At 41.4% G+C, this 26,585-nt stretch overlaps 1 protein-coding gene across 2 annotated transcripts in view; it reads right to left on the minus strand.

Annotated features, from left to right (window-relative positions):
• CDC16 (cell division cycle 16) overlaps positions 1-26,585 on the minus strand; it is a 155,362-nt gene that overhangs the window by 64,237 nt on the left and 64,540 nt on the right. For both annotated transcript variants that reach the window (XM_030201490.1, XM_030201491.1), the window contains 2 exons: positions 19,007-19,056; positions 8,468-8,541 (listed from right to left, as the gene is read on the minus strand). In XM_030201490.1, the coding sequence (XP_030057350.1) occupies positions 8,468-8,541; positions 19,007-19,056 (124 nt within the window). The remainder of the gene's footprint in view (positions 1-8,467; positions 8,542-19,006; positions 19,057-26,585) is intronic.

The following is a 26,585-nucleotide window of genomic DNA, read 5'->3' on the forward strand; positions in this document are numbered from 1 at the left end:
GTGGATTTGAGGCAAGGGTCCAAACAAGCTGAAATAATTCTAAAATAAAGCTATTCAGAAACACATATTGGGGGAAAGCTATAAGAAAATTCAATTCGTCTGAATACCCCTTGAGATCTGTCAGATCCATCAAGTGCAAAGAGTTTGGTATCACTGAGACACTGCCTCAATTAGGCCAACCCTCCAAGTCAGTATCCATGGGTTAATGAATCTGCTGAGGAAGGTCTCTAGCTAAGACTGGGGGGGGGGGGGGGGGGGGGGGGGGGAATGTTGATTGTTCAATAATTTCAAGATTACTCCACCAAGATGACCTGTATGGAAGGATGGCCAAAAGGAAGTCTGTACTGAAGAAAAATCATATGTTGTGCCACATAACATTTGCAAAGGAATTGGGGAAATTGTATACATGTAGGAGAAAGTTTTGTAATGACCAAAGTGGAACTTCTTGGTCTCGATGCAAACAATACGTAGGACACAAAACAGCACACCAACCTACTAACATCACTACTGTAAATCATGGTGGTGGCAGATCAAGGGAAAAATGAATAATGCAAAGTGCAGATAAATTCTACAAGAAAACCTGTTACACTCTGCCACAGAACTCAGGACTGGGAAAACATTCACCTTACATCAAGATAATGATCCTAAGCACAAAGCAAAATTAAACAATGGAGTGGCTCAGCAAGAAAGTGAATGTCCTTGAGTGCCTCAGACAGAAGAAAAATCAGTGGCAATACTTGAAGGCTTCAGTCCACAGACAATCCCCAGCTAACTTGATAGTGCAGTTTTAGCTCATTATGCTTGGCAGAATAGCTGAAGCTCTCTTTCTCACTATGAAAAGGGGGAAACTTATCATGAATGAGTAATGCTACAAAGGTGCTTCCTCGAGTATTGAGTCAAGGAGTGTAAAGGCTTATGCAATCAAGATTTTTGCTTTCTTAATTACTTTTTGAACATCTGTATAATTGTCCTTTTACTTGGAATCACAGTGGAACAGTTGGTGTCATCACAGGAGTGCAGATTTAGCTGGATTTGGAACTAGAAAGTTTTGAGGGCTGCCTGGACAGGTCTTTTTTTCCTGTTCTGGTTGCACAATACATCTGTCTGCAGTCTCAGTAAATCGCTCTGCTGCTGGGAGTCTCTACAGGAGTGGTCAGGCTATCTCTGCCACCACGAAGGAAATGTTCCATGCAATGTGGAAACTCAAACGGATCAAACAATTCTTCCCAAGGGAAACTTTCCGTAACATAATTCAAACAATGGTACTATCACATGTTGACTACTGTAACGCCGTATATGCCGGATGCAAAGAACAGATCTTAAGGAAACTCCAGACTGGCAGAACAGAGCGGCTAGACTCAATTTCGGAAAGACAAGATTCGAAAGTGCCAAACCCCTACGCGAAATTATTATTATTTATTGCATTTGTACCCCACATTATCCCACCTTTTTGCAGGCTCAATGTGGCTTACAGAGTGTTGTAATGATATAGTCGTTACATGATTTTAAATACAGTCGATAACAAGCTGAAGGTAAAGAGGGTTTAGATGGAAGGTGTTGGGTAAGGTCATGTGAGAGTTTTTTTTTTATGTACTTGGGTGGTTTAAGGAATGATTTGTTTCATTAAGGATGTTTTTTGTAGACTTTGTTGAAGAGATGTGTCTTCAAAGCTTTGCGAAAGCTGGTTAGATTATTCATGGTTTTCAGGGCCATGGGTAGTGCGTTCCAGAACTGTGTGCTTTTGTACGCAAAGGTAGTAGCATAAGCCTGTTTGTATTTCATTCCTTTACAGCTGGGGAAGTTCAGATTGAGGAATTTGCGGGCCGATCTTTTGGCGTTTCTGGGCGGTAAGTCCACTAGGTTTAACATATAAAGTGGGGCGTCTGCATGAATGATTTTGTATACGGTCGTGCAGATCTTGAACTCAATTCGTTCCTTGAGCGGAAGCCAGTGCAGTTTCTCTCTTAGGGGCTTCGCACTTTCATATTTAGGTTTTCCAAAAATGAGTCTAGCTGTGGTGTTCTGGGCTGTTTGGAGTTTTTTAATGGTCTGTTCTTTGCAGCCTGCGTACAGAGCGTTACAGTAGTCCAAATGGCTTATCACTAATGACTGTACTAGGGTGCGGAAGATGTTTCTTGAGAAAAAAGGTTTTATTCTTTTGAGTTTCCACATCGATTGGAACATTTTTTACGTTGTATTCTTCACATGGGTATCGAGTGTGAGGTTTTGGTCGATAGTAACTCCAAGAATTTTCAGATTTTCTGAGATAGGAAGTGTGCAGTAGGGTGTGGTTATAGTGAGGTAGTTGTTTGTGTTATATTGGGAAGTGAGAACTAGACATTGAGTTTTTTCTGCGTTAAGTTTTAACTGGAATGAGTCCGCCCAAGAGTGCATGATTTGGAAGCTCAGGTTAATCTCGTTGGTTATTTCGTTTAAGTCACTTTTGAACGGGATGTAGATCGTAACGTCGTCAGCATACATGTGGGGGTTGAGGTTTTGATCGGCTAGGAGTTTGGCTAATGGTATCATCATTAGGTTGAAAATAGTTGGTGAAAGGGGGGATCCTTGAGGAACTCCACATTCCGGTATCCAAGGTGGTGATCTGTCAGTATTCGTTGTTACTTGATAGGATCTGGTGGTGAGGAATCCTTCGAACCATTTGAGAACTGGGCCTCCGATTCCGAAGTATTCTAGTAGGTGTAGTAATATTCCATGATCCACCATGTCGAAAGCACTAGACATATCGAATTGTAGTATGAGTATGTTCTTGCCGGTTGCAATTGTTTTTTTTTGAATGAATTCATTGCAGACACTAGTACAGTTTCAGTGCTATGATTTGATCGAAAACCTGATTGAGATTCATGTAGAATTGAGTGTTTGGTTAGGTATTCCGTGAGTTGTTTCGTCACTATGCCTTCCATCAGTTTTGTTGTGAGTGGGATAGAGGTGACTGATTGGTAGTTGGTTAGGTCCATTGTACTTTTCTTAGCATCTTTTGGCAGCGGAGTGAGTAGGATATTTCCCTTTTCCATGGGGAAGAGACCATTTAGGAGTCTGTGGTTTATTTGGTTCGTGAGGTCTTTTTTGAATTGTTTGGGTGCGGCTCTTATTAGGCTGGTAGGGTAAATGTCAAGTTTACATTGAGATTTGGCATATTTTCTGAGCCATTGTGTGAGTTCATCTACTGAGATCAAGTCAAAATTGGTCCATGATCGATCGGCTGGATATTCCCCAGGTTTTGGGTCTAAGCATTCAAGGATGCTTGTGAACTCAATAGTGTTACTTGGTATCATGCTTTAGAGCTTTTTGATTTTTTCATTGAAATAGTTCACTAGGTTGGTTGCCAATGGGGTGTCTGTACTGTTCGAGGTGACCCGTGTGGTGTTTAGGAGATTGTTTACAAGTGAAAAGAGTTTGTGCATGTCCTTGTAATTTGGTCCTATTATAGTTTTGTAGTACGTTCTTTTGGTATGTCTGATGTTGTATTTGTATTTTCTTTGTAGCTGTTTCCACTCTTTGAGTGTGTGTTCGTCTTTTTTTTTGCTCCATGCTCTTTCTAGTCTTCTGACCTGTGTTTTTAGTTCTTTCAGTTCTTCGTTAAACCATGGGATTGAGCTTTTCCTATGTGAGGTTCTGGTTTGGAGCGGTGCTATCTTGTCTAGAACTGTTCTGCATCTGTCGTCCCATTCTTGTAGAAATTGGGGTGATTCTGTGGTTGTTGTCCATTTGTCGGTATATATTTGTTGCCAGAATGTTAGAGAGTCTATTTTGCCTCTTGTAGTATAGGTTCTTTTTTCTTGTTTTTGTTGTGTCTTTTTTGTTTTCCAGAGGAGGGAAGTATTTGCCTTGTAGTGATCTGACCATGGTGTGGCTGTCCATTTTGTGTCTCTGATTGTGAGGTTCGCTTCTGATGAAAACTTGCGAGTTATGATATCTAGCGTGTGTCCTTTTTTGTGGGTGGGTTGCATGTTAGGCCAATGGATCTCCCATAGTTGGAGGAATTCCTTGCATTCATATACATTATTTGTATTAGTATCTTCAAGATGACGGTTGATGTCTCCTGCTATGAGAATATTCTGAGAAGACAGACAAGTATTTGAAATGCAGTCTGTAAAGTGTATCTGTGCATCTTGCCAGTTAGCCGGGGGTCTGTAAAATAGGATAATGTTTAGTTGATCATGCAGGTTAGGGTGGGTGATTCTGACTAAGGCTATTTCGAGTTGGGGGAGGATCGATTCATCTGTTGCTGTAACTGTGAAATGAGATTTATAAATTATAGCTATACCTCCGCCTCTCTTTCCTTCTCTTGTCCAGTGGGTGATTTTGTACCCTGGTGGACAAAGCTCCAGGATTATTGGGTCTTTAGAATCATGAATCCAAGTTTCACTGATGAGAAGGAAGTCAAGGTGATCTGCCGTTATCCAGTCAGTTATCGTTGTGGTTTTTTTGATTATTGATCTGGCGTTAGTATACCCTATTTGTATTAATTGGTGTTGCTCCCTTGGGTTCGGGTTTGTGGTGATTTTTATCAGTTGTCTATTTTCTTGGTGTGCTGGTTTGGTGTCTTCTTTTTTTGGTAACCTTTGTTGGTGTCCATGAGCATTAGGTCTGTCGTGGTCTTTGTTGTTTTTTTTGGGAGGGCATTATGTGTACGTGAGTGATGTGTGATTTGTAGGTTGTGGGGTTGTTGTTGTCTGTATCTTGGGTTGTGTATGCGTGTAGGAGTAGGGTGAGACAGTAGATAGTTAGGAGTATTTTGCTGAGGTTCATATCAGCATTTAAGACACTGCAGCGATTTCTAAAGCAGCAGTATATAGAATGTACAGTACAATATGCGCAGTGCATCCGCAGCACGGTATCTACAACTGGGTCCCTAAAAACAGTGCATTTAAAATATGGTAGCAGGATTTAGCTCAAAGTAAACAGTGCTTTCAAAGCAAAGCGGCTTCTAGTTCAGTAAAGCAGTGCACTTTGAAGCAGATCTCATTTGCAGTGAAATGAAGTGATGCAAATCTCAATTGCAGTGAACACTATATTCAGTCCAAATCCGCAGTGTTCAGATCGTAACTATGAGCGGTGCAATTAAAGCGAAGCAGTTCAATCTAGGCAGTGTGTTCAGCAGTAATACATGCAGATCTCACTTGACATGAACTCGGCAACAGTTCATGCAGATCTTACTTGGCTTGCACTCAGAACAGGTTGCTACTTTATATCATTGTTGTACCTGATACAATTAGTGCAACACAGCTATTTCCCTTGCTTTACAATTCAAAACAAAGCAAAGCATCTACAATTAAATCATTGCTGTGAGCGGTGTGTGCAGTTATTTCCCTTTGCCTTACACTTAAAACAAAGCGGCTCATTTGCCTTATATTCAAAGCGAAGCACAGCAAAGCAACCTCAGGTAAATTCTTGCTGTGAGCGGTGCATGCAGCTATTTCCCTTTGCCTTGCAATTAGAACAAAGCAGCTCATTTGTCTTATATTTCAACAGAGCAAAGAAAAGCGTTTACATTTAAATCATTGCTGTGAGCGGTACATGCGATTAAAACAAAGCAAAGCAACTATATCCAGTTCTTAGAGGGCGATGAAGCTTGCTCGGACCTGCATGACTCCCTTGCTCCGTATCGTCCGTCCCCGGCTCTGGATCTCCTGCACGTCTCCTCAATCGCCGCGCTCTCCACCTCCTTGCTCCCATCTGCGCAGCCACCGTCAATTCTCTCACCTCCTAGGGATTCTCTGGGGATCCCACGCTTTCATCTGCATGTTTCATTATACCACACGCTTCCCGATTGCTGGTTGCACTGCCTTGAGGCTGGACCTGGTCTGCAGTCTCGTCGCTCTGCGACCACGCACCGCAGCTCGGCGCCGTGCATCTGACCGGACAATCAGCTGCAGTGCCGATCTGACCTCGGCAGTCCTCTAGCTCGTACCTCCGTCACAAGCGCCGATCCTTTCACCGATCGGAGCGGAGCGAAATCGCCAGGCGCTGGGCCGGTAGGCCTGAGGCAGGGTCAATCGCTGGAGTTGTGCCCCGGTGGCAACCTCGTGGGTGGGCCTGACTTGCTCGCGATTCCCTGCGATCTCCCGATGGGTCACCACCTCAGCTTTCAGCCTCCTCCTTCGGGGGTCCCCACTCCAGAGGAGATATTCCACCTCCTCATCTGCAGTGGGGCCACCCAGATCGCGATCTCTGGTCGACCCCAGCGGCTCTCGGCGGAGCTCCCTGGCTAGGAGTCCGATCAGGTCGCCATCTTGAAAAATACTGCACTGGCTACCAATCAAGAAACGAATAGCCTTCAAAATTTAACTCTGGTCCACAAAATAATCCATGGTCGGGCCCCAACCTACATGACCGAACTTATCGACTTACCAGATAAAAACATCATCGAATCATCAAGAACATTTCTAAATCTGCATTACCCAAACTGTAAAGGACTAATATACAAATCAACATATGCATCCAGCTTTTCCTACATTTGCACCCAGCTCTGGAACGCATTACCTAGAAACATTAGAACTATGAACACCTATCTAAAATTCCAAAAAGACCTCAATACTCACCTCTTCCGGAAAGCCTACCCAGCAGACCCAAACAGGATTGTGAAAAATTACAAGAGGACCTTACGAGACTGGGAGACTAAATGGCAGATGATGTTTAATGTGAGCAAGTGCAAGGTGATGCACGTGGGGAAAAAGAACCCGAATTATAGCTACGTCATGCAAGGTTCCACGTTAGGAGTTACGGACCAAGAAAGGGATCTGGGTGTCGTCGTCGATAACACACTGAAACCTTCTGCTCAGTGTGCTGCTGCGGCTAAGAAAGCGAATAGAATGTTGGGTATTATTAGGAAAGGTATGGAAAACAGGTGTGAGGATGTTATAATGCCGTTGTATCGCTCCATGGTGCGACCGCACCTTGAGTATTGTGTTCAATTCTGGTCGCTGCATCTCAAGAAAGATATAGTAGAATTGGAAAAGGTGCAGCGAAGGGCGACTAAAATGATAGCGGGGATGGGACGACTTCCCTATGAAGAAAGACTAAGGAGGCTAGGGCTATACAGCTTGGAGAAGAGACGGCTGAGGGGAGACATGATAGAGGTATATAAAATAATGAGTGGAGTGGAACAGGTGGATGTGAAGCGTCTGTTCATGCTTTCCAAAAATAGTAGGACTAGGGGGCATGCGATGAAACTACAGTATAGTAAATTTAAAACAAATCGGAGAAAATTTTTCTTCACCCAACATGTAATTAAACTCTGGAATTCGTTGCCGGAGAAAGTGGTGAAGGCGGTTAGCTTAGCAGAGTTTAAAAAGGGGTTGGACGGATTCCAAGGACAAGTCCATAAACCGCTACTAAACGGACTTGGAAAAATCCAAAATTCCAGGAATAACATGTAAAGAATGTTTATACGTTTGGGAAGCTTGCCAGGTGCCCTTGGCCTGGATTGGCCGCTGTCGTGGACAGGATGCTGGGCTCGATGGACCCTTGGTCTTTTCCCAGTATGGCATTACTTATGTACTTATGTAATTGATGAACAATGGATCACATCTATCGAACTAAGAAATGAACAATACCCCTTCCACATAATCCTATTACTTCAAACTGTACGAATTTTACCACTCCATTTATATTTAAGTGTACTTCTACCCTTATCCTACTCTGTATTGCTCACTAGAAGCTGTAGTCCCATCCCCAGAGACTTATCAGCCTCATTGGGATTACTTCTCTCTATATGCTACTATATATTCGTCCCAGAGTTGTATTCTCTTTTCCGGAACCTTATCAGCTTCCTTGCACCTACTGTTACTCTATTTTCTGCTCTGTATATATTAGCCACATTGAGCCTACTGCTATGCGGGAAAATGTGGGATACAAATGTAATAAATAAATAAATAAATCTCACTGGCATTCATTCACAGAGGAGCTGTCAGTGGGTTCATAGTTTCCTGGACACCTACAGGACTCATTGTTTGTGCTGAATATCATCTTCCTGACTGTTCCATAGTCTTGTACTACCTCTTGTGCCATTATGTTGCAATAGTGTATATCAATGAAACAAACATTTTGACTTATATTTTTTAGTCTTTTGCAAGGCAATGTATGCATATTAAGTTGCAAAAGAAGGTGTAGTCTAAGGAGTCCTACTAAAGAATGAAACAGTGATGCATGGAGGTCTAATTAGAGAAACGGTCTTGGTGGCTACATATAAAGGCCCAAATCACCACAGTATCAAATCCAGCCATCTCCCCATCAAAAGTGACAATAAACAGGGTTGAGAAATAAAAGCTCTAAATACAGAGAGCAGAGTTAATAGTTGAACTTAAGGAATTATTGAACTTTTTTTCTCCACATGCACTACATTTTTTCTTAGCAGTCTGTTTCACAGTCTGCTAAAGAAGTCACTTGAATGAAGAGTTTCTTACACCAGTCCTTCATATTTTTGAATTAAAAAACATATTCTTACCTGAGATACCTTCTAGCATGTTCATTTTTGTGGCCAACCATAAGATAGTAACATCCTACTGCAAACCAGGAAACCTAAAAATCAAATGCCAGACAATATTTGTTTAAAAAAAAAAGTACACTGCTCTAACATATATTATTAAAAGGTGAAAGTTAAATAATATCATTACAAAGACTATAAACTTAGAAATATACATGACTAAAATGAGTGAATTTATTAAAAAAGTAGGCAAACACGACAGCTAATTTTTACTAAAGCCACTATTTTCAGAAATTAATAGAAGATTTGGATAAAGAAATGTCAGTTACTATTTCATTATATGTTATAAATAATTAAATATTAATATAAGACTAAGAGGGGGAGTGGAGGAGTGGCCTAGTGGTTAGGGTGGTGGACTTTGGTCCTGGGGAACTGAGTTTGATTCCCACTTCAGGCACAGGCAGCTCCTTGTGACTCTGGGCAAGTCACTTAACCCTCCATTGCCCCATGTACAAATAAGTACCTGTAAGCCTAGTGGTTAGGGTGGTGGACTTTGGTCCTGGGGAACTGAGGAACTGAGTTCGATTCCCATTTCAGGCATAGGCAGCTCCTTGTGACTCTGGGCAAGTCACTTAACCCGCCATTGCCCCATGTAAGCCGCATTGAGCCTGCAATGAGTGGGAAAGTGCGGGGTACAAATGTAACAAAAAAAAAAAAAAAAAAGTTAACAATGTGGGCTCCTATTAAGTCAGGCTATTTTAGCACAGGGTCTCGAAGCATAAAATGGGACCCTGTGCTAAAATAACCCAACTTAACAGTGGCCCATACTGATAACTTCCCCCCTAAATAGCACTACTGTTCTTTACACAAACAGCCAAAGCAATCTCCCAGCATTTCTTCAATCATATCAGTGTTGTGCCAATTACTCATTGAAAGCAATTAATACAACTACTTTTACTTCTCAACTTAATTACTTATGGCAATTAAATTACCTAGCTGAGAAAGCAGCTAATTACTGATTAGTTGAAAGTCCTGCTGGTGGTGCTGGAGACCAGTCAGCTGGAATCCAGAGGCAGTGGTAGTGGTTGCGGTGTGTGCGAGCAGCTGCTCAGTGGGCAAAGCCATTCCCTCAGAGGAGGTCTATGGATTATATTGGAGTCAAGGCAGAACACTTGGTGTCATCACAGGAGTGCAGATTTAGCTGAATTTGGAACTAGAAACTTTTGAGGGCTGCCTGGACAGGTTTGTTTTTTTCCTGTTCTGGTTGCATAACACGTCTATCTGCAGTCTCAGCAAATTGCTCTGTTGCTGGCAGTCTCTATGGGAAGGACTCTGGAGTGGTGAGGCTATCTCATTGGCGTTCATTCACAGAGGCTGGAGTGGTTTCATAGGTTTCTAGACACCTACTGGATTCACTGTTGGTGCTGAATATCATCTTCTTGACTGTTCCATAATCTTGCACTACCGCTTGTGCCATTATGTTGTGCTGGATGCTTTCATCAGTCTTGCTACATGCTTCTGGCTCTGCTTGTTATTGCTAGGTCCTCTCATTCATGCGCTAGAGGAAAAACCCTTCATTCCTATGATCATTTCCCACAGAATTCAGAGTGGAGGGCAGGGACTGACTCCCTTTCTGCCATGGCCCTCCACCGACACAGACTATACTTACGTGAAGAAATTCTTTCTTCAAGCATCATTTTTAAAATATGTTTCCCCCTCCTATTTGCCTATCTCTGTGGGATATTTTAATGTCAGGTCAGTCACAAACAAGATTGATGTCAGCAAAGACTAGATTGTGGAGGAGTAACTTGATTATATGCAGCTGATGATCCTCTGCTCAATGACTTGTGTCCTCCAGGTTACAAGATTCCTCACCAGTCAAGGTGTGGGAAAAGAGGAGGTGATATTGCTATCATTTATAGGTCCTTTTTTAACGTTGACTGGTCTCTCATTACAATTTTTGTGGTCCAGAAATTCTGGCTTGCAGAATTGCTGATAATAGCTTACTGGCTCCTCTTTGCTTAGTACTTTTCTATCATCCACCAGGTAGTTGGCTGCCTGTGAAAGGTTGTTTTACAGAGTTTGTCTCCGATATCTGTACTAGATTTTCTAATGTCCTGTTGATGGATGATATCAATCAATCTACATTTAGAAGATACCAGTAATTTATATATGAGGAATCTATTTGATTTTCTGGCTTCTTGACAGTTTGTCCATACTGTGTCACCTTATTCTCATATTGAAGGTCACCTTTTGGGCCTACTAGCGTATTGGAGGGCAAATACTGGTATTTTCTATTTAGGTAACCCAGGTTGTTCACAAGTACCCTGGTCTGACCATGCAAAACTTTGAATTTATTCTTTATTAGAGAGAATCTAGCACAGCTTTGCCATTTCTCCTTTTTGTAAGTCCAGGGCAAAATAAATATTGTTGTTTGGGGGGCAGTGCATTCAATAGACCACTGCACCCACTGCCAATGACTGCAGATTTTTTTAGTTCAGTGGAAAGGATTCTGTGAACATATTCTGGATGTCTTGGACCCTCTTAAAATTAAGCCTCAAATCACTTGCAGAGTGGAGTAGACTAGTGGTTAGTGCAGCGGACTTTGATCCTGGGGAACAGGGTTCGATTCCCACTGCAGCTCCCTGTGATTCCGGGCAAGTCACTTAACCTTCCATTGCCGCTGTACATACTATGTAAACCACTTTGAATGTAGTTGCAAAAACCACAGAAAGGTGGTATATCAAGTCCCCTTTCCCCCCACCTCTGGTTTGACCAATCCCTTCTCTGTAGAAAGCTTGAAAGGCAACGGTCCAAAAGCAGATCTGATGTTAATAGACTGCTTTGGAGAAGCGCTGTTAGGGATTACAAAAATAAAATTTGGGAGTTATTTTGAGGAACAGACTGGGGGCATTAAATTAAATATCCACAAACTTTATCAGTTGGTGCACAGAGTTTTTTTTTCCACCAAAGAGGTCATAGCTACTAATGTGATTACACCTACAACACAACAGCTGGCTTCCCACTCTGAGTTGAAAATAGCAGCTATTAGGACATTTCTCCAGTACCCTGGCAACAATGCCGCTCCTCCAGTGTCACGGGCTGATCATTGGGCTGGTACCCCGCCAACAGACTTTGGCCTTCTTTTCAGTTATCCTCCTCTGATATAAATTCTTTCTTTCAAAGTATTCCTCGCCCCATTGTATCCTTGATGCCTGTCCAAGTAATCTTCTGAAGAATGCCCCTAGCTTATTCATTGAATTTCTCAGGGAACATATATCTTTCTTGTTTACTCAAGGTTTCTTCACAGCTGAGAGGGGTTCTATAATTTTAACCCTTATTCCTAAAACTTCCTCAGGCTCACCGAGTGATGTTGTCAACTATAGGCCAGTTGCTTCCATCCCATTATTGGTCATGGTGATGAAAAGAATTGTGGTAGCCCAGCTCTCTCTGTTTCCAGCTTTCGTCTCCTGCATGTGTCCTAGTCTGGTTTCAGGTCGTGCTATAGTACTAAGACTGTTTTAACAACTTTAGTTTCTGCCTTTAGGGAGGAAATTTGTTTAGCAACAAAGTCCTGGTTATGCAATTTGACATATCAAGTGCCTTTGATGTGGTGGATCACAATCTTTTGCTACATTTACTAGAACAATTTGGGGATTTGTGAGAAAGTCTTGTCCTGGCCTCAGGGCTTCCTGAAGTCTAGGTCTTACAGAGTAAAAATGTTGGGTGTATTATCATCACCTTGGTCTCCAAACTGTGGTGTGCTGCAAGGCTCACACCTATCTCCAATATTATTTAACGTCATGATGGCTCCACTTGGGGGGGGGGGGGGGGGGGTTATCTTTAGTCAATGGGATTCCATCTTTTTATCTATGCAGATGATGTCACTATATACATCCCTTTTCGAGGTGACATCCAGGGAATTCTATATAGAATTAAAACTGGCCTTGATTTAAAGGAATCCTGGGTCTCTGAATTCAAGCTAAAATTAAATCAGGAGACGACAAATTTTTGGTAACTAATCTGTTTGATCATGATTCCTGCAGCAATTTTAGCATTGACTGTATTTCTTATCCTTTGGAATCCACTCTAAAAATTTTAGGGGTTGTTGTTGATCAGTGCATTAGGTCCTTTTTTTCAATTGATATTTTCAGATTACTTGTCCAATCTCGTTTGATTATTTGCTCAATTTGATTATTGTAATTCTATCTATGCAGGGTGTAAAGAATGTATCTTAAAGAAACTGCAAACTGCCCAAAATACTGCGGCTAGACTTGTCATGCATGTACCACACTTTGAGAGGGCTACTCATTTGCAGATACATTTGCATTGGCTTCCCATTAAGGTCAGGATTGTATTCAAACTCTATGCTCTTGTATTTCAGATTTTGTATGGCATTGCCCCTGACTATATGTTGCCCCTTGTTACTTTACAGTCTCGCAATTGTCTTTGGTGAAAGAGACTACCTGCGTCTTCATTTTCCTACGTGTAAAAAAGTAGTTTATAAATCTATATATTCAGCTACTTTTTCATACCAAGGTACTAAATGATGGAATTCCTTGCCAAAAAAATATTATTTGGTTTTTCGTAAATGTCTCCATCAATTGATCCTGATGCCTAATCTCCCCCTTCCATTCTCCCTATTATGCTTTATTACTGAGTTCTTTATATATTTATGATTCTTTCTTTAGTGATATGTGTGGGTTTATGTATTTTGTTTCATATTTTGTAATGATTTCTTTTTAGCTTGTTAGCCACACAGAATTCAAAATTGTACAGGAAAATGTGGGGTATGTCATAAATAAATTACAGTTCCCAGTAATTAATTACTTTTCCTTTACTTTTGACTATGACATGAGTGAAGCAGTTTTATTCCAACATATTTTTATTAAAACAACTTTTGTAATAAACATATGAGATGGATGCAACACTACATGAGGTACATCATAATCACGAGGAGATTGTCTAACCTGGAGCACAGTTTAATAAAACCAGAATTATGCTACCATCATCGGTTGTAAATTCCCATGGCTCACAGCCACTCAGTCTCAGACGGAAGAACAATGAGGTACCATCCTCCTGTGGTGGCCAGAAAGTCCCCAATGCTGGCGGATGACAGTACTTTCCAGGGGTCGACACCGCACCACCTCACCCTCCCCATGCATGCTCAGTTTTTGCGAACGCACAAAATTATGCATTGAGGCAGGGTCAGCATGGCAGCAGCCTATGGAAAGTGCCATTAACTGTGAGAACTGTGGAATTTCTGGCTGCCAAAGGATCTCCTCTGCTGACAGGGCTTGGGGGATCGCCCCAGCCGTAGCAATGTTGATGAATCCAAAGTGGTGGTGGTGGTGGTGGGGGGGGGGGGGGGGGGGGGGGGGAGGCAGGCTCTCTTGGGCTGCTCCTGAGGCTACGAAACATGCAGTTAGATGATCATGGCTGCATGACCCAATACTAGCCAAATGCATGTAGACTATGCAACATAGTAATAAGAGTATCAGTATTTATTTTCTGCATTTGTATTCCACATTTTCCCACCTATGGGTAGGTTCAATGTGGCTTACCAGAGTCTGAAGTAAACTGGTTACAGTCTTTGTAAAACAAAGAACTTGGTTAACAGTTAGTGTGGATTAGGTTACAATTTGTATAGTAGAACGTAATTAACAGTTGTCTTGAGTAAGATATAGGTTTTTCTGTATTTGTAGTTGCCTCAGTTAGGAGTGTAAGTGTTTGAGATGAATTTGGTGATGGGAATTAGTTCTATTCATTGTCAGGTTTGTATAATGCTGAGTCGGTAGTCCGGTTGGTTCAGTGGGGAGGAATTTTCATAAAAGATGGGCTTTCAGGTGCAAACATATGAGAAGCTGGAAGCGTATGTTGATTTGTATTTAATGGTTTTACAACTGGGGTAGTGGTGCTTAAGGTACGATCTCGCTGACTTAGTTGCATTTCAGGTTAGTAGATCTATTAGGCTGTCATGTAGTGCAAGGTTGAAAATTATTCTGTAGGCCAGAGAGCAAATTTTGAAGGATATGCGTGCCTTGATTGGCAACCAGTGCAGTTTTTGGAGAAGGGGTTTGGCACAGTATATGTGCTAAAAGGTACTAACCTAGTAAACATAGAGCACCCATACAGTATAAAGCAAGGGAGGGCAAACCACTGCCCATGTACTAGAATCAGTCCACAGAACCTCTCAATCTAGACTGTTCCTCCATTACAACTATTTAGTTGAATAAATAAGGATGCTGGATCTAAGATGGCAACGAAGTAAGACGCACCTGCATCAACTGTTATTTATTTATTTTAAAAATTTATATTCCACACTATCCACAGTTCTAGAAGGCATTTTTCTTCTGTCTGTAGTGATCTTGTCTGACATTATTATGGACAAGAGGAGGAAAGGGAAGCTTCAAATATGTTCCCCTGCAGTCATTTCAACCCCTGGGCTTCGGCAGACTATACTTAAGGGCTTTTGAATGCAAGGGCTTTCCAGCGGCATCAGCATCTAGAGCCAGTGGTGGCAGTGTCCACTCAGGCTGTCTCCAGCATACCTGCAAGGTCTTTTCCACTACCAGATCCTGTTCTTCCTATGTAACTTCAGGCAGGATCTGACAAAAGAAAAGCACTGCGGTTAGAGCACCGGACTTGACATTCAAAGGTGGCCAGTTCAAATCCCACTGCTCCTCCTTGTGATCTTCAGCAAGTCACTTAACCCTCCATTGCCTCAGGTACAAACTTAAGTTTATGAGCCCTCCTGGAACTAGCTGAATATAACTACCTGAATGTAACTCATCTTGGGCTACTAGTGAAAAAGGTGTGAGCAAAATCCAAATAAATAAATTAAATTAAAAATTGCTACCACTGGCTCCTGATGGTATCCTGCTTTTTCTGACATAGCTTGTTGGCGATCTCAGACAGGTTTGGAGGGCAGGAGGCTCGCAGCAGGCAGTGAGAGATGACTGGACTGGGCAGGGAGGGTGGGCAGAGTGGAGGAAACAATGTCAGATTCATGGGAGTGGAGGAAGTGAGATGCCGGATTGTAGGACAAGGGAAGCAACAGAGAGGAAGTCTGCTGAGCGGGAGTGTGTAACACAATTGTAATCCTCATACAATTACCATTACCTATGAAAAGTAATTAACTATAGCTATAGTTAATAAGTAGTTAACCAGTAATTTAATTAACTACTGTAACGCATTACTAGTAACACAATGCGCACAACATTGTTCATAAGGTACAAGTCATTTAAGACATAGGTGTAAAATGAAACTAAGGTAATAAAAATAAAAATAACTCTAAACTTCCAAACAGTGCAGGCCAGGTAGCTCTCTTACCAGCAGCAATATGAGTACTCAAAATATTTACCTGTTATTTCTTGGTACCATTGTTTCCTCTGTCTTATTCAAAGATTACTCTTTTCTCCCAAGATATTTTATTTCTTGTATTTATATGCAAATATTTTGAATCAGAACAATGAAAAAAACATCTTTGGCAGATATAATTATCATTTTTTTCTTTGTTACAGCTGCAAACTGTTTACGTCCAAAGCACTATATTATACAGAGTTTGATTTAGTTTTGAATAAGGCTCCTCAAAAGTTGCTCCTTTGAATTATGACCATAATACAACTGCAGTTAAGTATCAGGCCCACACATGGCTCTGATGAATGTTAGCATAGCAGTACCCCAACTAATGAACTTACTTAATGATAGGACTGGTTAAGCGGAAGCTTTCAAAACAACTATTTCTGTGTCTGTAAAAATGATGTGGTTATATTCTATTACAGAATTATACTTAAGATCAGTACACATCACCTAAAATGTCCTCACTGTACAGACGATAACCAGCAATAATTGTATATGCTTTCTCTAAAATTAATGAAGTCAAGTCAAAATCCTACTTGGAGGTATATGTGTATAAAAATAGGCAAAGTCCATGTGGATATTTTCTCCTGGTTCCTAAAAAGGATGCAACTTGCATGTTTGGCTTTTAGATGCTCACATGTACACGCATGCTTATTTTATATGGGGAAATATATATAGGCATAAAGTGGGTGCTGGCCTCCTCTACATTAAATACTAATACTTTTGAATGGTTTTCATTTGTATATCTACAGTGGTGGAAATAAGTATTTGATCCCTTGCTGATTTTGTAAGTTTGCCCACTGACAAAGACATGAGCAGCCCATAATTGAAGGGTAGGTTATTGGTAACAGTGAGAGATAGCACATCACAAATTAAATCCGGAAAATCACATTGTGGAAAGTATATGAATTTATTTGCATTCTGCAGAGGGAAATAAGTATTTAATCCCTCTGGCAAACAAGACCTAATACTTGGTGGCAAAACCCTTGTTGGCAAGCACAGCGGTCAGACGTCTTCTGTAGTTGATGATGAGGTTTGCACACACGTCAGGAGGAATTTTGGTCCACTCCTCTTTGCAGATCATCTCTAAATCATTAAGAGTTCTGGGCTGTCGCTTGGCAACTCGCAGCTTCAGCTCCCTCCATAAGTTTTCAATGGGATTAAGGTCTGGTGACTGGCTAGGCCACTCCATGACCCTAATGTGCTTCTTCCTGAGCCACTCCTTTGTTGCCTTGGCTGTATGTTTTGGGTCATTGTCGTGCTGGAAGACCCAGCCACGACCCATTTTTAAGGCCCTGGCGGAGGGAAGGAGGTTGTCACTCAGAATTGTACGGTACATGGCCCCATCCATTCTCCCATTGATGCGGTGAAGTAGTCCTTAGCAGAGAAACACCCCCAAAACATAACATTTCCACCTCCATGCTTGACAGTGGGGACGGTGTTCTTTGGGTCATAGGCAGCATTTCTCTTCCTCCAAACACGGCGAGTTGAGTTCATGCCAAAGAGCTCAATTTTTGTCTCATCTGACCACAGCACCTTCTCCCAATCACTCTCGGCATCATCCAGGTGTTCACTGGCAAACTTCAGACGGGCCGTCACATGTGCCTTCCGGAGCAGGGGGACCTTGCGGGCACTGCAGGATTGCAATCCGTTATGTCGTAATGTGTTACCAATGGTTTTCGTGGTGACAGTGGTCCCAGCTGCCTTGAGATCATTGACAAGTTCCCCCCTTGTAGTTGTAGGCTGATTTCTAACCTTCCTCATGATCAAGGATACCCCACGAGGTGAGATTTTGCGTGGAGCCCCAGATCTTTGTCGATTGACAGTCATTTTGTACTTCTTCCATTTTCTTACTATGGCACCAACAGTTGTCTCCTTCTCGCCCAGCGTCTTACTGATGGTTTTGTAGCCCATTCCAGCCTTGTGCAGGTGTATGATCTTGTCCCTGACATCCTTAGACAGCTCCTTGCTCTTGGCCATTTTGTAGAGGTTAGAGTCTGACTGATTCACTGAGTCTGTGGACAGGTGTCTTTCATACAGGTGACCATTGCCGACAGCTGTCTGTCATGCAGGTAACGAGTTGATTTGGAGCATCTACCTGGTCTGTAGGGGCCAGATCTCTTACTGGTTGGTGGGGGATCAAATACTTATTTCCCTCTGCAGAATGCAAATAAATTCATATACTTTCCACAATGTGATTTTCCGGATTTAATTTGTGATGTGCTATCTCTCACTGTTACCAATAACCTACCCTTCAATTATGGGCTGCTCATGTCTTTGTCAGTGGGCAAACTTACAAAATCAGCAAGGGATCAAATACTTATTTCCACCACTGTAATTATAACTACATTTTCTTTCACTTTAAGTCTGTACTTGCTGCCCATTGTTTTGTTACAGTTCTGGTGACATTCTGTAAGAACACCTACATGTGAAGCTCAAAAAGGTGCCTATTTTAAGTCAATGCCTCTATGCCTTTATAAGATAGTCACCCAGAGCTAGCCAATGAACACAATGATACCTGCTCCAAAGCTATTTTATAAAATGTGTTCATACACTGCAATTCCACTTCAACTAAGAACAGAGAAATGCCGGTACACAGCACAAGTATGAACAATTTTGTCACTGTGTGCACTTATACAAGTGTGAACAGCCGTATAATTTTATACAAGGCTTTTTCTGCATAAAAAATAGGCTTCACACTAGAGGCTGTTCCTGCAGCCAGCAGGAGCGGAGCAACTTGGGCTGTTCCTGCCCTGAAGAGGCCACTAGAACACCAAGGCTTTTAAAAGGTAGACCCAGGGAAGGCCTATAGAGGGAGGAGGCAGAGCTGGTGGGAGGATCAGGGGGAGGAATGCGTTTTCTGTCAGGAGGTGGGGAGGCTGGCACGGGAGGTGGGGAGGCTGGCACGGGAGGAGGGCAGGCTTGCAGCAGTGGAGGTGGGGAGGAGCAATGGTTTTGGTTTCAGCTAAAAATGCACAGGTCAGTTTAGGTGTTGATTCCAATACAAAAACCAAAATTTGGTCAGTCTCTGCTTTACACATAGAAAAACTTTTATAAAATTACTTCTTTATGGCAGCCTTACTCTATTAAATGACATAGCAAATGTTGTTAGCAAGAAAAAATGGCTGTTCCATGACCACTTTTATAGGCTATTCTTTTAAAATTAGTAAGAATATTAAATATATCACGATAACTTACAGGATTATTTGGATACAAATCCACCAATTTATGAGAGAGATAGAAAAGTTCTGTGTGGAAAGAAAGAAAACATAATCTGAAATGCGGTATAGCTTTCAAACATTTATGAGTATTAAAAGAACTATATCAAACACAGAAATTTTAATCCACTAATTACAAAAGAACCTGCGATTGTGAGCCTGAATGCAATATGTAAAATTACTAGCAAAACTGAACAATGAAATTTCTCACTTTTTTCCCTCACTCAGTACTCCATGCTATTGCACAGGGGATTTGAATTTTGACCCCCAGTTCAACAGGAGTAGTGGCATTCATAAGCCTGGGATAGGAAGATAGCTCTTACTGGTCAACCAGTGATACTGAAGATGCATCTCTAAGGTGGTGCCCAGACTCAACATCATCACTTTAGTAGTCAGACTTGGGAAAAGGTGAGGGTGAATGAAACCTCTGAGGAACTTGAATGAATGAAAAAAAATAAAAAAAAACCACACAACTCTCAATACTAAATACAATTCTCTGAAACCCAGTAATTTTACAGATCTATTTAAACCTTAAGTACTTAAGATAAAAAGAAGCCTGAGTAATTCTAATCACCTTTGCTGACAAGAGCTGAATGATAAGCGTCCTCAGAGGCTGCACTCTTTGATGTTGAACTCCCCATTCTCCCTCCATTCAATGGACCAAACTCATCAACCAAACATGGGTTTCCACTTACAGGTTTTAGTTTACGCAGTATCTACCTGAATACTCAAGGGAAATTTACACAAATTGTTGTTAAAAAGCCAAGGGCCCTATTAAGCTGCACTAGTGATTTTAGCACGCGCTAAAATTAGCATGTGCTAAACGCTAAAGTTGTCCATATGTTCCTATGGGCTACAGAATTCTGTGTGTTCTAATCATTAGCGCATGCTAAAACCACTAACATGCCCTTAGCGCTGCTTAGTAAACAGGGTCTCAAATTAGCAAGAATATTCATTAGCCTGAAAACCTACTTATTCTGTACCACTGTGCCTTTTTCGTTTTTGCTATTTAGCCAATAACATTTTAAGCATTATTTATGGATAGAACATTGAAAACATCTACATTACTAAACCAAGGTCGAACAATATTTACCATAGTTTTAAACTGAAATTTTCTCTAGAAATAGGCATTTTTCCATTAGTTTTAAACTGAAACCTTTTCTAGAGGTAGAAACTAAATAGCCAAAAACTCTTGTTCTAAAAGGCAGTTATTTTCGGTTCCTTGGCTGCTGGAGAGGCAGCATGTCCAGCGACCTCAATTAAGTGTTAATTAAGGTGTGGGGAAGCAGAATACTTGCATAGGTTGCTGAGTCAGCTTCAAAGAGCCTGTTTAAAAAAGGCCCCTTAGATTCAAAACTATATAAAGAGGAAAAGTCTCACTGAACTTTCTTTCTGAGAAGTTCCGAGAGAAGAGGGCATTTCTCTGGTAAGTGAACACTATTTTGCTTTGTGCTTTGGGAACTTAAAGACTGGGGTTTAAAGGAGGAATTGTAGGTTAGTGTTAGGCAAAATAAAAATATAAAAAGAAAATTTTATCAACTAATCTCCATAGTCTTTTCCACTGAGTTTTAAAAACTTTGTACCACAGCATCAACAGATAGAATCTAGCAGGCACTGCAGGATCTAGTTTAGTCTTCCCACCCACCCTCCCCTAGGACAACTCTTCATTTACAGTCAGTTATTGTAAATAGGGTAACAAGCAAGGAGTGCTCCTACAGAGTTTTAAATACATTTCATTACCATCTAAGAAGGAAACACTAAATAAATCATACAATATACTATATAAACTAAAAGACACTTTTATATTAGGCTAATATCCTTAATACTGTAGCAAGTTTTAAATTATTGAAAAACTCAAAAACACTAAGATGGAGTCAGTAGTCCAGCAGCGAGAGGGGTACTATTCAGTCTTTTGCACTGAGTGTCACATGTATGAATATCTCCCAGTTGGTGAGATGTCATGTGTGTGTGCCCAATGCAAAGAGCTCCTAGCAGAGAACGTGTCTGTTCTCTTGAGACTAGAATAGCAGACTTGGTGGAACTGAGGGAGACAGAGAGGTACATAGAGGAGACCTACATGGATGCTGTAGAGAAGTTCCACCTCCAGTCTGGCAGCCCCTGTGCTACCTTGGAGGATGGAGGTCTCCAAGAAGGAAATCACCCTGGGGATGTACTATCCTCTCACACCAAGGATAAGTCTCCAAGTGCTGACCAGGAGGGAAAGGTTAGGACAGCCTATAGTAGTTGGTGATTCGATCATTAGGCATATAGACAGCTGGGTGGCTGGTGGACGTGAGGATTGCCGGTCACTTGCTGCCTGGTGTGAAGGTGGCGGACCTCACGCATCACCTAATAGGATTTTAGATAGTGCTGGGGAGGAGCCGGCTGTCTTGGTACATGTGGGTACCAATGACATAGGAAAATGTGGGAGAGAGGTTCTAGAAGCCAAATTTAGGCTCTTAGATAGAAAGCTCAAATCCAGATCCTCTACAGTAGCATTTTCTGAAATGCTACCTGTTCCACGCGCAGGGCCCAAGAGACAGGCAGAGCTCCGGAGTCTCAATGCGTGGATGAGACGATGGTGCAGGGAGGAGGGTTTTAGATTTGTTAGGAACTGGGCAACATTCTGGGGAAGGGGGAGCCTATTCCGAAAGGATGGGCTCCACCTTAACCAGGATGGGGCAAGGCTGCTGGCATCGGCATTTAAAAAGGAGACAGAGCAGCTTTTAAACTAGAAATGGTGGGAAGGCCAACAGTCGCCCAAAAGCACATGGTTCGGGATAAGGTATCTTTCAAAGACATCACCAAAAAAGGGAAGATAGGGTATCCTGATAGTGAGGTTGCAAAAGAGACCGTAGTAGATCAGGTGTCCTTAAATAAAAATAAAAATCAGACAAAAGATTGCAAATTAATACTGTCAAGTACTGAGCATGATGTAAATAGGAACAACAAACATACTTTGAAATGTCTATATGCGAATGCCAGGAGCCTAAGAAATAAGATGGGAGAGTTAGAATATATTGCACTAAATGAAAAATTAGATATAATAGGCATCTCTGAGACCTGGTGGAAGGAGGATAACAAGTGGGACACTGTCATATCGGGGTACAAATTATATCGTAGTGATAGAGTGGATCGAATTGTGGAGGGGTAGCATTGTATATTAATGAGATTGTATATCAAATAGATTGAAAATTCTGCAGGAAACAAAACACTTTTTGGAATCACTGTGGATTGAAATTCCATGTGTAAAGGGGAAAAGGATAGTGATAGGAGTGTACTACCGTCCGCCTGGCCAGGATGAACAGACGGATGCAGAAATGTTAAAGGAAATTAGGGACGCAAACAAACTGGGCAACACAATAACAATGGGTGATTTCAATTACCCCGATATTCACTGGGTAAATGTAACATCGGGGCACGCTAGGGAGGTAAAATTCCTTGATGAAATCAAGGACTGCTTTATGGAGCAGCTGGTACAGGAGCAGATGAGAGAAGGAAAAATTCTAGACCTAGTCCTTAGTGGAGCGCATGATCTGGTGCGGGAGGTAATGGTGCTGGGGCCGCTTGATAACAGTGATCATAATATGATCGGATTTCATATTAGCTCTGATGTAAGTATACACAGGAAATCAAATACGTTAGCGTTTAACTTTAAAAAAGGAGACTATGATAAAATGAGAAGAACGGTGAAAAAAAAGAACTTAGAGGAGCGACTGCGAGGGTCAAAAATTTACATCAGGCATGGATGCTGTTCAAAAACACCATCCTGGAAGCCCAGGCCAAATATATTCCGCGTATTAAAAAAGGAGGACGGAAGACCAAACGACAGCCAACGTGGTTAAAAAGTGAGGTGAAGGAAGCTATTAGAGCTAAAAGAAAATCCTTCAGAAAATGGAAGAAAGAATCGACTGAAAATAATAAGAAACAGAATAAGGAATGTCAAGTCAAATGCAAAGTGTTGATAAGGAAGGCTAAGAGGGACTTAGAAAAAAAGATTGCATTGGAGGCAAAAACACATAGTAAAAATTTTTTTTAGTTATTAAAAGCAGGAAGCAGGCAAAAGAATCGGTTGAACTGCTAAATGACCGAGGAGTAAAAGGAGCGACCAAGGAAGACAAAGCCGTAGCGGAGAGATTAAATGAATTATTTGCTTCGGTCTTCACCGAGGAAGATTTGGGTGAGATATGGGTGCCGGAAATGGTATTTGAAGCTGACGAGTCGGAGAAACTTAATGAATTCTCTGTAAACCTGAAGGATGTAATGGGGCAGTTCTACAAACTGAAGAGTAGAAATCTCCTGGACCGGATGGTATTCATCCCAGAGTACTGATAGAACTGAAAAATGAGCTTGCGGAGCTATTGTTAGTAATATGTAATTTATCCTTAAAATCGAGCGTGGTACCGGAAGATTGGAGGGTGGCCAATGTAACGCCAATTTTTTAAAAAGGTTCCAGAGGAGATCTGGGAAATTATAGACCGGTGAGTCTGACGTCGGTGCCGGGCAAAATGGTAGAGAATATTAAGAACAAAATTACAGTGCATATTCAAAAGCACGGATTAATGAGACAAAGTCAACATGGATTTAGTGACAGGAAATCTTGCCTCACCAATCTACTACATTTCTTTAAAGGGGTGAACAAACGTGGATAAAGGTGAGCCGGTTGATATTGTCTATCTGGATTTTTAGAAGGCGTTTGAGAAAGTACCTCATGAAAGACTCCAGAGGAAATTGGAGAGTCATGGAATAGGAGGTAGTGTTCTATTGTGGATTAAAAACTGGTTAAAACAGAGAGTAGGGTTAAATGGTCAGTATTCTCAATGGAGAAGGGTAGTTAGTGGGGTTCCCCAGGGCTCTGTGCTGGGACCGCTGCTTTTTAACATATTTATAAATGACCTAGAGATGAGAGTAACTAGTGAGGTAATTAAATTTGCTGATGACACAAAGTTATTCAAAGTGGTTAAATCACGGGAGGATTGTGAAAAATTACAAGCGGACCTTAAGAGACTGGGCATCTAAATGGCAGATGACGTTTAATGTGAGCAAGAGCAAAGTGATGCATGTGGGAAAAAGGAACCCAAATTATAGCTACGTCATGCAAGGTTCCACATTAGGAGTCACCGACCAAGAAAGGGATCTAGGTGTCGGCGTTGATAATACGTTGAAACCTTCTGCTCAGTGTGTTGCTGCAGCTAAGAAAGCAAACAGAATGTTAGGTATTCTTAGGAAAGGACTGGAAAACAAAAATGAGGATGTTTTAATGCCTTTGTATCGCTCCATGGTGCGACCACACCTCAAATATTGTGTTCAATTCTGGTCGCTGCATCTCAAAAAAGATATAGTGGAATTAGAAAAGGTGCAGAGATGGGCGACGAAAATGATAAAGGGTGGGATGACTTCCCTATGAGGAAAGGCTAAAGCGGCTACGGCTTTTCAGCTTGGAGAAAAGGCAGCTGAGGGGAGATATGATAGAGGTCTATAAAATAATGAGTGCAGTTGAACGAGTAGATGTGAAGCATCTGTTTATGCTTTCCAAAAATACTAGGACTAAGGGGCATGCGATGAAGCTACAATGTAGTAAATTTAAAACGAATTGGAGAAAACGTTTCTTCATTCAACATGTAATTAAACTCTGGAATTCGTTGCCAGAGAATGTGGTAAAGGCCGTTAGCTTAGCAGAGTTTAAAAAAGGTTTGGACGGCTTCCTAAAGGAAAAGTCCATAGACCATTATTAAATGGACTTGGGGAAAATCCACTATTTCTGGGATAAGCAGTATAAAATGTTTTGTACTTTTTTGGGATCTTGCCAGGTATTTGTGACCTGGATTGGCCACTGTTGGAAACAGGATGCTGGGCTTGATGGACCTTTGGTCTTTCCCAGTATGGCAATACTTATGTATTTATGTACTAATATTTATTAGTAATAACACATTCACTAAGTCTAGAATATATGCACTTTGGCTTATGCTTGTGTGGGAAACCTTAAAAGAATCAAACTGGAGTTATATTTAGCTATCCTGAAAAAAAAACAGAAAAGCTTTGTAGTGGTTTACTAAAGCATATAGAACTCAGTGAGGCACCAACTTAGGAGCTGCATTCCTGCTCATAAACTGAACAGCTAATGCAGTACACACTAAAATTTTGCAAACACATTCTAATATTTTCCCTTGCCTGCTTTTCATTCTAGTTTCTCTTATCTGCCTCTCTTCTGAATGAATTAGTTTTTATTTTTCATAAATGCTGCAATTTTAGCCAGGGGTTTTCATTCTGATCAACATTTTATCTTAGTTTCCTAGTTAATAAATTATTTTGCAACACATGAATTATGTCTGGAGAAAAAATGTACACTGAGAAGATACCAAGACGACAAGCCCGAAGCTAAGAAGCAGCATAATGCAGTATCTTGCAGGAGTGCAACCTGAATCTAGGTTCCGGATTATCAGACCAAATAATGACAGTATCTACTCCTCCTCTCAATGTGCACCACAGTCAAAGACAACCAAATCGCAATGGACCAAATATGCTATCCTGCTAGCCTACAAAGCGCATGAAGGGAAAAGGGGAGGCAAAACATGCAAACATCAGGCATAATCATTTTCAAATACAAAGGTGGCAATTTTTTATTTTTATAATTTCTGATAGGCATGTGCATCAAAAACAGCATCAAATTTACAGTTATGTGCCTATGTGCACTAGGCGCTAGTCTATAAGGTAGTTCCTAAATGCCATAGCACTTAACTACAAGGGGAGGAGGGGTTTACATGTGGGCAGAGCAAGGGTGGGCTATGAGCATCTCTCTCAATTAGACACATAGCTTATACAATACTTAAAATTACACGTGTCACTTGGCTGAATTGGGATAGGGTAAACAACTTCTTTAAAAAATGCTGCCCAACTTGCTTACTGCCATTTTCTGGACAACTACTTTTCCAACATCAATTCCATCAGCATGATTCATCTGTAGGTTAAGTGAAACAACTGGCCTAATCACAAAACAGCTGAGGGAATGCAGCAAGTAATGTGTTAACTCAAGATGGGGCAGAGACAATGTAATTGATGTTCTCCATAGACAGCAGGAGAATGCAGCCACACATAGGGGCGATATCAATCAGTGACAGTAGCTCTCCCTGACAATCTTTAAATTTATGCATTATTCACATTTCTTTTCCCCCTTATGTCTTCCAGCTCTCTCAAACTAGCAATGGCTACATCCAATGCCAGTGCATAACATAGCCGTTAAGACCTTTATACACAGGGTTGGGGGAGGGAGTGTGTGACCTCAATCCCCTGCTGTCTATAGAGAAATTCCATTACAGATAACTAACTCCACTTTCTCTGGTGACAACAGGGAATAAAGGTGATTCCAAACCTGAGGTTTGCTGCTGTTAATAATGATACAAACTTGCACCCTACAACCTTAACTAAACAGGTTCATAAGAACTAATGGTCTGAATGCACTGTATCCAGGCAGTAGTATTCAGGAATGGTGGACTGAGGACCAAACAATCAGTCAACATCCTGTACTGGAAGTCAGCTGAAGATATGCTATGTATGTTGCT

The sequence above is a fragment of the Microcaecilia unicolor genome, chromosome 4 (genome assembly GCF_901765095.1).
Source record: "Microcaecilia unicolor chromosome 4, aMicUni1.1, whole genome shotgun sequence".
Classification (NCBI taxonomy): domain Eukaryota; kingdom Metazoa; phylum Chordata; class Amphibia; order Gymnophiona; family Siphonopidae; genus Microcaecilia; species Microcaecilia unicolor.